Source organism: Vanellus vanellus (genome assembly GCF_965231255.1).
Source record: "Vanellus vanellus genome assembly, chromosome: 2".
In the NCBI taxonomy this organism is placed as follows: domain Eukaryota; kingdom Metazoa; phylum Chordata; class Aves; order Charadriiformes; family Charadriidae; genus Vanellus; species Vanellus vanellus.
In genome coordinates, this window is record NC_138906.1 from 104578419 (window position 1) to 104592151 (window position 13733).

A 13733-nucleotide genomic window follows, 5' to 3' on the forward strand; every position below is an offset into this window, starting at 1 on the left:
AACAGGAAAACTTCAAGCCATCCGTCAACTCCAAAAAGTAGTTGCAGCAGAGAAAATCTATCTAGTTGTCATTGAGGTTCTGGATTTAGCTTGTGCCTTCATGTCTACAAAAGACCAGGCTAGACCAACCCTATTTATTACTATTTAAACCTTTCTATTTGAGCTGACCAAAGGAAGGAACTCATTTACAGCAAAATCTGTTGGAGACAGACAGGCAAATAAGCACCTGCAAATAGCTGCGGGAGGTTTGTGTTTCAACAGACAGGGCAAGGCTGAGCACCGCAGCTTCCTTTCTCTTTCCCCGAATTATCATCTTGCTGTCTGAGCTTGATTTGTCCCTCAATGAGGTGTCATCTTTGTCGAATTTATCTCGCATCTGCTAGAAGACTGTGGCGAAACAGGGGGGAAAAAAACCCCCGCAGTTTGTAGTGAATGCACCCCTGGAAGATGCCTCTGAAGTCTGGGGGAGCAGGGCTTGCGCTTGGGGCTGAGATGGGGGCGCTGGTCCATGGGACTGCCTCAGGCAGGCAGGTGGGACGGTCGATGTAGCTCTGTGTTCAAAGCCCGAGGGGCATTTTCTAATCGTATAACATGAGGGGAAGGGGCCTTTTCCATTATTAAGCAACTTGACATCCTCCGTTGGTATTTAATTTAAAAACGTTTGGTTTTAAAACTTTAATCGTGGAACAGAAGTAGGGACGTATGGTATGTCTTTGTGCAGTAACATCCCTGCGAGTAGTCTTTGGACCGGGAGTCTCCCCGGGTATGGAAACACCTTTTTCTCTCCTCATCCCTGCGAGCATCGCTGGATTATGGCAGCAACAGCTATCCTTGCGCACTTTCCCAACCATACAGGCACGTCTGTGGGTGATGATGCTGTTGAAAAAATGCCACTGCTCAATTAAGTGTATAATGTGCCATGTCCTGCATGACTGACTGTCCTTTCCTTGTCTCATTCGGTACATCCGCAAAATACCACCTTTGTTAGTTCAAAGCAGGACTTTGGGTTTTGCACAGGGATGATTGCGGGATAGGAAGCGATTTGCTGTGAGGCGCTCTTTGAACCATGAGGCATTTTCCCGAATTCAGTGTAACACCCACAGGCCACATCTACTCAGATATACACAAAATCTTATTAATAAGGATAGACATCCGCTAAAGTAAACAGAGATGCATGTTTAGTTTATTAGATGTTCAGGTTAATAAAACCAAGGGCTGGAAATGCTCACAAAGTCATCTGTGCTACACAAAGCCAAACCAAAGCCATATTAAAAATGCCGAGACTTCAGCTGAGGCTGGAATAATCAGCTTAAAACACCGTCTGCATATACCAAGGTTTTGGGTTCTTTGAAATTAGATGGAGACGTTGCCATCATCTCCCCAGATGGCAGCTGGACCACGAAGCCTTGTCTCCACGCGCGCAGGTGCTGGACTGGAAGAGCTTGCAATATATTTGATTTCCATGTTGTACGCTGAGCGCAGAAGCTCCCTGAAGGTCAGATGGCTTTTCATCTGCAGTTATCCAACAAGGGGTTGCTTTTTCCCCATTCTTTCCTGGCTCTACCCTTAGAAAGAAAATAATCCTCCTTCTTCCCGGTAGAGAAGGTGGCACCGGTGGATAACAGCTTCTATGCGAGCACAAGCCGAATGCTGTGTGCATGGTTTCTCCAGCCACTGTGTTTCCTGGGAGCATGATGTTCTGCCACCAGGTGAGGAAGGCAATTGCTTCCCTTGGCAAAAGGACAAAATAGTTTTCCATCATCATATAAAACCATTATGTCCTCCTTTTCGTACACCCGGAAAGATGGTCCATTACTATTATGTGAATTGGAAAATGCAGAAACCTCAACAGAGAAGCAAAGGAGAAAAGAGCGGGAGGGCAGTGGAGGACAAACTGTCGGGGTCATCCCTATAAGTTGTTCATTAGCCTGCGATGGCCCCGCTGGGTTTTTCTTTTAAATGGCAGACTGTGGAAAAGCAGGGCTGTGCCGAGATGCGTGCAGCCTTAATTTGTGCAATGAAAAGTTACGCAAGATAATTACCTTGTAGTTCAGCAACAATAAATGCTGTCAGATCTGTTTAATCCATGCTCGGTTTATCCTTAATGTCTCTGTATCTAAAGACTCAAATGGTAACTAATCCTATAGCATGGCTGGAGCGTATGACGTTTTAAAATCAAGATTTCTATTTTAATGATGTTCACTACAGATTAAATTTACCAATTTAACCTGACTAGATCTACTTACCATATATTGAAGGGTTTCATCAGGTTTGCATTGGATGTGTCTGTGACAGTAAACTGCAGGCATTTGGGGTTGTTCTCAGGCACTAATGGCAACAGGCACAGGCCAGCCTGTAACTGTGTTATTAAACTCCACTGTCCTCCAAAAGAGGGAAGCACATGAAGACTGCTTTGGGAATGGTCCTCGGCCCATGCCACTTCCTAAACCATCCCCAGGAGGTGTGTGGGAGAGTGCTAATTGGCCCGAGCCAAATCTGTGCCAGCGATTGCTCAAACAGTGTAACCTCCTTTGCCCCAAGGAGCAGAAAGCCCTTGCAGATTCAAGAGGGAACAGCTTGTCTGTACAGAGAAACTTAGAATCATAGAATAGTTTGGATAGGAAGGGACCTTTAAAGGTCACCTAGTCCAACCTCCCTGCCATGAGCAGGGACATCTTTGACTAGATCAGGTTGCTCAGAGCCCCGTCCAACCTGACCTTGAGTGTTTCCAGGGATGGGGCATCTGCCTCCTCTCTGGGCAATCTGTGCCACTGTCTCACCCCCCCTCATTGTAAAAAATTTCTTCCTTATACCTAGTCTAAATCTTCTCTCTTTCAGTTTAAAGCCATTACCCCTTGACATATTGCAATAGGCCCTGCTGAAAAGTCTGTCCCCATCTTTCCTGTAGGCCCCCTTTAAGTAGTGAAAGGCCACAATAAGGTCTCCCCGGAGCCTTCTCTTCTCCAGGCTGAACAACCCCAACTCTGTCAGCCTGTCCTCCTAGGAGAGGTGCTCCAGCCCTCTGCTCATTTTTGTGGCCCTCCTCTGGACCCGCTCCAACAGGTCGATGTCTTTCCTGTGCTGAGGGCTCCTGAGCTGGGCGCAGTACTCCGGGTGGGGTCTCACCAGAGCAGAGTAGAGGGGCAGAACCACCTCCCTTGACCTGCTGGCCACGCTTCTTTTGACGCAGCCCAGGATATGGTTGGCCTTCTGGGCTGCGAGCGCACATTGCCAACTCAACTTGATAGCTACTGAAATGAAAGGTATTTCAGAAAGCAGTGGCGAGGAGAGCAGTTCTCCATGAAATTCTAGGTATTTTTTCAAGCGGTTCCTGTAAACACTTGTGTATCTATAAAGCTGTCCTGCTTTTTTGTGCTGGTGGGCTGAAACTGCTCGGTGTAAGACAGCAGTGTCAGACAGGGAGCTGAGGTACCTCTGCTTTCTGGTAGCTGCACATAGCAGCAATCACCTTCCCAGTTTTGCTCAGCTGCCCTATTGGTTGTCAGATCTCTTTTCCAGTACCAGCATCATTAATACAACCTTTTCCAAGAGAGACTCTCTACCTAGCACAGACTCCTCTCCCCCCTTTGTCCTGCATCAAATCTCTTTCAGCTCCTTTAATGATCCTGGCTAGAGAAGAAGGTGGTGGTTTGGGGGGAAGTTTAGGCTGTTTGGTGGTACTGGATATGCACTGTTGTCTCCTACACCTTTGAGAGTTTTTAAAGATTAAAATGCTTTAGCCAGAGGAATCATAACTTCAGCCATAAATTTAAAAAAATTTAAATTTAAATTAAATTTAGAAAACTTCTAAAAGTCTTACATATCTGAAAGATACGTATGATCTTCTCTAGCACAAGATTCAAGTTTTGAAGTTAAATGAACTGAAGCCAAGAGATGAGTTACATCAGAGCACACAGCCTCTCTTTGTGGTGCATGGACAGTGTTCAACTACTTGAGGTACTAGAAGAGAGCTTCAGACACATGCTATAGCCAAATATAAATGAAGTAACACAGGACTTTTATGGCAATGCTCTTGAAATGGCCACACTTGTGAGGTGTCGAAAAGATTAAATAAATCCATTGCTGCAATGCTCGTATCTGGGACAAGAACATCCAGCTTGAAAGATCTGTCCTAAAACGTGTAGCGATGTATCTTCAACAATATTTTAGTGAGCCATGTGCCATTAAGACACCCCTTGAAATAGAACAATCATATAAACATCCAAGTCGTTTTAAGTCACCCTAATCCTGCGTATTTAAAGAGGAGCAGCAAAGCGTTGGTATCTCATTAGGGACTGAAAGGATTTGACAACAATGATGTTTTACTTTCCTTTCAGGGATGAAAAGCCTATCCTATCTGTTTAATTTAGCTCACTCTTGCTTATATTAGAGCGTACCTGGAATGGATACTGAGTACAGCTACAGCTTGTCTGTCTTGCCTGAAGCAAAACAAATAATCTCTAGAGCAGCCCACTGGTGACCTAAACCGTCCCACGTGTATTTGCTTGATGCATTTACTTTCCTGCAGATGCAAAGAGGCAGTAGCCCTGGCTTGCTGTCCTTGCCCGTGCTGCTGCCATCTGCGCTAAATGAGTGTTGTAACCAGCAGAAATACTGGTGCAAAGTACTAAAAGAACACAGCACTCTTGAGGATGATTTTGTATTAAACACTGCTAGGTCATTGCTTTTCTCTCCTGCCAGTGAGAAGGTTTTTATGTTTGTTGTTTACACAGTCTGAGAAAGTGAAGCCACTCTACTGCGTACACTTGACACACAAATTTAGGTCACTGCTCAGAGTCATCATGGATTTTGCCAAAAGACCCACTGGAGTCACAGCTATTGACATCAGGGCTGGCTTACCCAACTCGTTCTCAGGTCTTACTCATGGGCTTGTCCAAATTTTACTGATGGTCAGTAAGGGACAAGGGAGACCACCAGCACCACTCATGGTTTCCGAGACCTCCCCTACTGCTAATGTTTCCAACAGTGCAGAATAGGTGGTTTGCTTTTTGTGAACTGAGCAGAGAAATTGAAATTCCCCCCAACGCGTGTGGTCAACGGGGCAGTATTCAGTGGCATATGCCGAAGAGGTAGAGAAGTAGCCAGGCTGCTGCTCGACAGAGTGATTCCCACAGCCCGTCTTGCATCCTGCTAGTCTTACTACTTCTCACAAGGTGACTCCTTGTAGTTTATCTCTTAATGTAGGGATAGACAACAGAGTAGCATAAAGCCTTCCATCTTTACTACTGTGTAGTGCTGCCAAAATGACAGCATGATCCCTTATGTACACAGGTCACTTGCGCTGAACCGCTGTTACGGGTTTGCTGCTGGGTGGGTTTAAAGCATGAGAAGATCATTCTCAGTTGATTTTCAGAAATGCTTTTTCTTTAGATTATTTGCCGGCACTTGAATGGCAGGGGGGCTTTGTTTTTAATTAAATCTTTAATTGACATAAACAATAATCAATGATGAGTAGGATTGGAGTTGACTTCTAATCAAAGACAATTCTGCATACCGGCTTGGGTTTGAAATGAATGAACGTCAAATCCAATTAGGCGGCTGGATTCTGACCCCTCAGCCACACTCATACATACTGTTACAGACCAAATTTTGCTTATCGACACAAATGCTGGCTGAATATGATGGCTCCGTGTTCCTAGTGCTGCTGTAAGGGAACGGCATTAGGGAGGGCACCGCTTGGGGTTCGTGCGCACACTCACTCCAGCTGCCAGCGCCGAACAAATGTTGGAGCTGCAAAAAATGAGGTCAGCCACCACGAACCCATCTGTCGTGCGCGGGAGCCGTTTCGGATCAAATTTATTTTCCTTGGGTTTATTACAGCGAAATAACTCATTTGCATTTCCCTCTCCTTATGTTTTCGGCACGTGCTGTACCAAGGGTAAGGAGCGGTGCCGTAGGTGTTTCTCTGAGAGGGGCTTAAGCAGAGGAAAGGGCAGTTTGTGACTCCCCAGTGCGTGTACCAAGAGCTCTAGTGAAAAACCAGCTACAAAAAGGGCAGGAAGAAAGCTAATCGTGGTACAAGACAGAAGCCTTAGCCACCATCAGTTGGTATTTCTGTGCTAGTGAGGTGATGAGAGTTTGAGCCAAAGGCACATTTTACAGTAAAAATAAAAGATGAAGTTAAAAGTCTCCACCTTGACTTTGGCTGGTGTGAAAGACGACCAGTGCTTACTGAATTTATGGAGCTATATTGCTGTGGGAGCATCAAGTATCAAGTCCTATACATTTACAGCCAGAAATTCCTTACCATTTTGCTATTGACCTGGATTGTTAGTTTCCTTCTTATTACTATTCTTATTGCTTTTTGGTTTATGTACTTCATCCAATTTGGGTAGGAGGAGCAGAACCAACAGCGTGAGCTATTCCAGATGGTAGACAACTTGTGTTTCTGCTCAGGGTGTCTAGTGATGAGCTAGCAAATACTGTAGTATTTGAGTTGAAAATGTCCTTACGTACCACATAAAATATGTTCTTACGGAAATGAGACCGTAAAGTACAAGTCTTGCTATTAGGATCAAGTCTTGGGAAAATATTGTTTGAAACAAAAGCTAAAATTTGATACCGAAGTACGCAAGGATAATGTTTTAGCTTATTAGGAACAGGTAACGGTGGCTTGTACTCGCTCGCAGGGATTTTGGCATGACAAAGTAAAGCTCGCAGCTATGGGCTTTAAGTAGAGCTATAAAAAATGCATGAGTTACATAAACACTTCTTTGTGCATTGTAAAAACTGAATCCACCCAAACTGAAGGTACTGAAATACAACTAATAAAAGAAAGAATCACTGCAGGCGTCACGAGCGCAGATAAAGCAGTCAAGTGAAAAGGGAACACGAGCCTTCAGAGAGATCCCGCTGGGTAGGTGACAGCACGAGAGGCAAGGCTTGGGTGTCCGTGGTGGGGGAAGAGACCCGCCTCAGGCTGCCAGTGAGGGCAGGAGGAGCTGTGGAGGGTTAAAGTAAGATTCTTTTTGCTGCAAGAGCTGGAGCGGAAGTTTGCCTTCTTGTGCTGCGGCCGGGAATATGTGGCTACCAACAGCTTTGATGCCTACCCAAGCATGACCCGGGTGCTCCCACCTCTCCCATTTGAAGGAGAGGCAGTCGTCTCGGCTATAGCTCTGTCTGTGTGCAGTACTGCTCTCCGCAGCCATGGTGGTAAGCCCATGTGGCTCTTTTTCTGAACGCTAAAATTAACGTTTGAAGCTCACAGATCTGCTGGCCTTTCTCCGGCTGATGTAGGCTTGGGAAGTGTGCTTGTCAGTATAGCCATATGCTGCTATTTAGGAATATCTCACAGCCTTGGACTTTGATGGAAAAAATGCACATGATTTTGTTCTGGCAACCGAGAATAGTTCTTCAGATGGAGCTCACATGTGTGTACAACTCTGACAAATGCTACCCGGCACAAGGAAATAGCAACCCAGTCACTGGGAGCATAAAATGTGCCATGAAAGTCTTAATCCATGTAATCCAGTCACCAATAGAAGACACCTTTCTACAGGTGCTTCCAGGAGATACCATCCCACGGAAATGTTCCTGGTACATTCAGTACTTATGAGCTTGTGCACTAATACCTAAGAGTTTTTGTCCTAAAAGTATAAAAGCTCATATGAAAGAATTAAATTTCCTGAAAGAATTAAATGCTCCTGAGAGCTCTTACCCATATATTATTGTCAAAATTTTATATTAAAAAAACATCCACAAGAATGTCTGCATTATCATCCAAGATGCATACCTCTGTGCCTTCTAGGAGTCTAGGGAACATGGAAACCATAAATTCCAGGTGGTTATTTGGGCTACTGGCCATGCTGGCCTCATATTGCCAGAGTGATTCAATTAAGTCAGATGGAAGAAGTTGGAAAATGAATATTAAAAATGACTACACTTTAGGCAACAAAAGCAAGTAACACCAGCTGAAGGCATACTGAATGAGCTTAGCATTGAACTGAGCCCGAGTAAGTTTCAAATTGAATTGTGCTCTTTGGGTTTATGAGTGCAGAGCAGAAAGAGTTGGCTGGCTGGGAGGAGGACGTGACTTCTAGGGTATAATTAGTTTCTTCCTATATTGGATTTATTCTTTTGAAGATACATGCTCTTAAAAGGGATCTTATTGCAATTAAAATTTTTAACTTTGTAAGCTGGCCAGCTAGTCTGACAAGCAGAACATAGACCTTGACACAGATGAGAGAGGAACATATTCACTTCTTTCATTATTCAAGAAGATACCGGTTCATTTGTTGGACATACCCCAGGTTTGCAGGTAGGAAATGTTCCTAGTATGCAAAACAGAATCAGTTGACTTCTGTAGCAATCCACTCTCATCAGTTTAGTGGACCACCGTGTCTTACCTTACCCTAAATAATTATCACCAAGTTTTAAAGGACAGCCTGCAGACCACAGCTCAGCAAAGGGAACAACATACAAACTGTCTCAAACCATCTCACTGTAGGGATTGCAGCTCTTTAGAAGGAGAATGGGCCTTGAAACATGTCACACAAAAAAAAAAATAAGATAGAAACAAAGGACTATCAAGGATCTCTTCAGTCATTGAGTCTTACCCCCCATTCCCATTTAATCAAGGATTATACATAATCCCAAAGTATCCTCGAAGCCTCTATTCCATGAACCCTCAGCTGCAGAGGGCTCCCTAACACCCTGCAGCAAACCCTAGACCCGAAGCCATAACTGTAGCTGCTACAAGGAGAGAACAGGAGGAATCACTGGTATATTTATTGCAGCTTTACACGATCGCTAGCACACGTGTAGCAAAACCAACTTCCCCTCATCATGTGGTGAACAAAAAATATCACCTCCAGATTGGTCATGGGGAAAAAAATAAACCAACAAAAAGGGACTGTGAAAAAGTCAGACTAGATTTAGCAAATGTGTTTCTGACTGAATTTCCCCTCGCTCAGCTTAGATTGAAGTCCACACACTTTATCAAATCTTTCAGCACTATGGGAGATTGGAGGTCTATGCTGCGGGTGATGAAGAGGGGGCAGCCCTGTGAAAGTAATGGGCTCGAAGGTTCCCTTCCCTTCTCATTAGCTCAGGCTCAGCTGTTTTCCCATTTCCAGAGTGAAAGGAGAGCTGGGAGAAGGGACTTTTATTTCCTCAGGGACAGAGACATCATCAATTATCTGCCATCCCCTGCTGCAAGCTGACAGTGAATAGGGCAGAGAAAGAGTGCTGATAGGATTTCACCTTATCCTTCGACTCTGCTGATGGGCTCATCATTCATCTGCTGTGCACTTAGCGCGGGCAATACTAATTATATTAATTATGCTCCTACACACACATGCTTCTATTAGCATTAAGCAGACTGGTGACTTTTTAAAAGGAAACATCACTAGTTCATTAGATATATAGATCTAAAAATGTAAGCGTACTCATTGCATCCACTCCTGAGGTGGATCTCTCAAATCTCAAAAGCATTGAATAGCGTTTTAGATGTGTAATATGCTTTATATTGAGAGCAAAATGCATACTGTATCTAGAAGACAGTAGGATTATATCAGGTAACTACTAAATGCAGACTTAGAAAGTTGGTCACTTCATTGGAGTAGCACCAAAATCCCCTTGGTAGTGTTCATCTATAGGGATACTGGTCAGGTCAACGAGAGACCTGAGTAAGTCCTTGTGGGCTGAGCCTTATTGAAATTGTACTAGTGACTACATCTATGTGTGTTATCAGAATCCAACTCTATTATTAAATTCAGAGGTAAGTTTATTTAGTCGATAGCACAGAAGCCCATGAATGGTTTAAAAGGTAGGAAACTGAATGCCCCTCTGCACCTTATATTACAACAGCGTGACAAATACTCATCACTCAAAATGTATTTGCTAGATGTAGGTATCATAAATAATCCATCAACGTGGTGCGTGTACGCAGCCGCTGTCTGTGTGAATCTTGGGCTAAGGGGCTACGGCTGCTAGGCGGAGCCGGTGTGATTTTGTGAGGTCAGCTGGAAATATCTGAGATGTCAGCAGTATAAGTTTAACTCTTAAGAACAGATTGTGTTTGTACAATAGAGTGAACCTCTAACCTGAAAAACCAAAAAGTGGCTGAACTGGGAGACTTCATCAGTTCTGACTCTGTTACCTTCTTTTATCACAGTTTTCTTCTGTACAGAAATTAAACATCCATTGATCACCAAGATTATATATAATATAGAGAGCACAAGCCTATCTGGGCTCTGAGTTCTGACCATTTTATGCAAAAGTAAAGCAGAAGTAGCTTCAGGCAGGTCTTCAATTTGCATTTCAATTGCTTTTCTTCCACACTTCCTTCTGGTATCTTGAGGAAAGTCTTAGCTACTAAAGCATTGCAAAGCCAAAGCTTGAGCAAAATAAATAAAATAAGTAAATAAATTCCTTTTCCGAAATTATTATTTTTTTTAAGTTTCCCCAAAGCAAAAGAAAACCTAAACACTTCCAGTACGTGTGTGCATGGTCACATATGGACACAAAGATTTTGTTCGGAGCAAAACCTGTGCATCTTTCATCCACATTCATACAGAAGATATTCATCGAGTGGAAGGTGTTAGTGTTTTGGCAGGAGTTTTGAATCTAAAGTAATTACATTTTTATTGCCAATGTGGTCATGACTAGGCCCCAACTTCAAGTTCGGTTTTATTCCCCTTATTTTCTGAGGAACAGCTCATGTTTATGCAGTTAAATCTCCTCTGACTGCCGGTGTTGTTTAGCTTCTACCCTCACCGGTCTCCAGATGCTGTCCTGGGGGAGTGTTAATCATCCTGTCAAACAGGGCAAGTGCTGAACACTTGCAAGGGATTTTCTGCTCCTTGGCACTCTGGACCCAACTTTTAATGTGAATCCTTGTAAGCAAATGTGAGCATACAGCATGCAGCGTAACTGTCTTCAGGTTATTTGCAAAACCAAAGGGAATTTGCTGCACCACCACCACCACCACCCCCCAAGAGTACTGCGGTCGAGGGGTTTCTGCTTTGTCTTGCGGGAGCTGGTTCCCGGCGGGGTTTGAACTGTTGGACATCAGCTGGCACGGGTAGGCGTTGTACTGTCTGCAGGGATGCGAGATTCGACCCTGGAAGCTGCAAAGTGGCTCCTGCCAAGTGCTGGGTATCGGGAAGCCTGAGCAGAGCTCAGCCCTGCAGAGGTGAGCTGAGAGCTTTGAGGAGATAGGGATGAGTTTAGGGCCGAATTTGGGCTCTCATTGCCTGAAGCCTCAAGTACCTCCGGCTGTGGCTGGAGCATGTTTATCGCTGTGCGAGTTAGCCAAAGCCTGTCCTCACTCCAGTTTCTCCTGGGCCTGCGAGGAGCAGCTGCTCCCACCCTCTCCCTTCCCTCCATCTCTCCTGGCCGCGGGTTTCTGCCCAGCGTAGGTGCTCATGGCACTGGTCTGCCTGAGAGAAACTTCTTTATCCCACGGGTTTATCCTCGCTGTAGATAAGCTGGCACGGCTCTGAGCTGGACGCGCTGCGTCTCGCCTCAGCCAGGGACGTGAACGGTGGAGCACCGTTATCTGCTGGCCACAGTGGAGGAGAAAACCGGCCTTAATTGCATCCCAGCTGGTGTCTCTGAGGGCTGTCCAGTCACAGGGGGCAGCTCTTGCTTCTGAAATGGAAAGATTTACGCTGTTTTGGTTGTGCAATAGAGAAAACTTCACATTACCAGTAGCGCCGGCAGTGCTGGGACTGGGAGAAATATTTCTGGTGGAACTCTTGCAGAAATATTCCTGACAAAGCAGCTCCTCAGGCCACGCAGTCCTCTCCACGGAGAAGCAGTAGCTCACCACGACGCCTAATGTCAGCTCAATGAGTATTTGCCCAGCTTGGTGCTACAAATTAAACATAACTGGACAGCACACAATGTTTGCCCATGTATTTGCTTTCTGCAGTGAGTGTTTGCCATGCAGGCATCGTGTAGCTCTGGTGCTTATCTTTAATAGATACGTTCGGTTGCGAAGGCTTACGTCGCAAACCTGTGGCCTTCACAAGTGGCTGCTTTTTTGGGCGCTCGTGATCGTTCCTCATCTGTGGGGATGAGAGGGTGGTTTAGACTCGCTGCCACCCCCTCGGCCCTGAGGTTGTGGTTTCACAGAGCATCAGCTCCAGCCGCTGCCACGCCGTCCTGCCTCCGCACCAAGCTCACCCCTCAGCCCAGCTGTTGGAGCGAAATGAACTGGGGGCATGGGGCGTGCCAGGTCTAGATTTTTAAAAATAAATGGGGAAAAAAAAAAGTTTATTAAAAAAACCTCTTTTTCATTTTTTTGTCAGGTTATTTTTAAGCTGGCCTAGTTTCTCAATCCGTTGCACGGTGCAAGGGCGTTAGCAGCCGTGCTGGCACCCTGGGAAGGAAGAAGGCGGTGAGAGGACGGGTCTTGCAGGATGGAGGAGCCGGTCCCTGGCAGCACCTGAGGACCAGTGCCCTCTTCCCCAGCATCCCTCTTCCCCTCCTGCCCCCTGCCCTCCTGCGTGGCCTCAGCTGGCCGTAAAGCTCCTCAGACAGCTCTGTGGGAGCATTTCACCTTACCAGAGCAGCACAAAAACAAGGCAGCAGAAAAATCTGTTTCATTGTTTGCCGAGGGCAGCAAGCACCGGGACTGAGACAAGGAAAGCAGAGGATCAAGGAGGAGAGGAAAAGGGAATCATCCCCCTCTCCCCTCGTGGCAGCAGCAAGCTGATGGAGCTGCTGTGAACCACTGCACTGGTTTGCTATTTCCTTGCAGGTGGATTGAAATCACCTTAGTTGGGTGCAGAAGGTGAGCTTGGCATTGAAAATGAACATGTACACAGAGCAAGGGCTCCCTTTCGGGGTGCTGAGCACCCCTCCCACCCTGGACACATGAAATGCAGAGCATATGGTGCCTGGAGCTTGTTGTGGTAGGGAGCATCCCTCTCTCATCACGACATGCCGTGGCTGCACGTACACCCACCGCATCTTCCTTCTCAGCAGCCAGGCGGGAACAGCCACGAGAAAAGCAAGCAAGGCTCAAAGGGGAGCTGCAGGACTTGGTTCATGCTGAATGAACCCTCTTCTTTTTATTTTAATATATGTAATAACACTTCGTGGTGATGGTGAGTGCCCCTCAAGAGCTCTGCACACTCCCAAAATAATCTCTGGGACACCTCGATGTAGCAGATGGGGACAGCAGGGCTGGGGGAGAAGCATGCCAGGCACGGCAGAAATTGAGGATGGCGTTGGGATTAGCACGATGAAGCATCTGGTTTCTAGTCCCACATCCCGACCCTCTTTGTGTCTGGATGTCTGTTTTCAGTAGACCCTGCGACATAAGTCAGAAGTGAAAATAGGACCATTTTATTTTTGAGGTGGGACAATTTGGCAATGCAAACAGATTTGTACCCTGGCTCGCGGCCCCCTGTGGGGTTTGGTTACCCCTTACCGTGCCTGATGGACACCAGGCAGTCCCTGCCTCGCCGCCTGCCTCTTACCCACCATCGTCACTGACCTGCTTTCTGTTCTTTTTCAGGAATATCTTCCAGGCTCCCTGAAATCATGTCAATAGGATCGCATTCATTCTCTCCAGGAGGTCCTAATGGGATTATTAGAAGCCAGTCCTTCGCTGGCTTCAGCGGGCTTCAGGAGAGACGGTCCAGGCAAGTGCTCTGGTCTCTAAGGGGAATTTCCAAATCAGGCTCTAAGGGAGGGTGAAGGTGGAAAAGAGGCGAAAGAGAACTGCCCTCTCTCTGATTGCAAAAGAAAATCTTCTAGGC

The 13733-nt window shown here is 45.8% G+C and overlaps 1 protein-coding gene across 1 annotated transcript in view; it reads left to right on the forward strand.

Annotated features, from left to right (window-relative positions):
* Window positions 1-13733, forward strand: part of RIPOR2 (RHO family interacting cell polarization regulator 2) — a 71224-nt gene that overhangs the window by 20949 nt on the left and 36542 nt on the right. The window contains exon 2 of the mRNA XM_082480000.1: window positions 13490-13616. Coding sequence (XP_082336126.1) covers window positions 13490-13616 — 127 coding nt within the window. The remainder of the gene's footprint in view (window positions 1-13489; window positions 13617-13733) is intronic.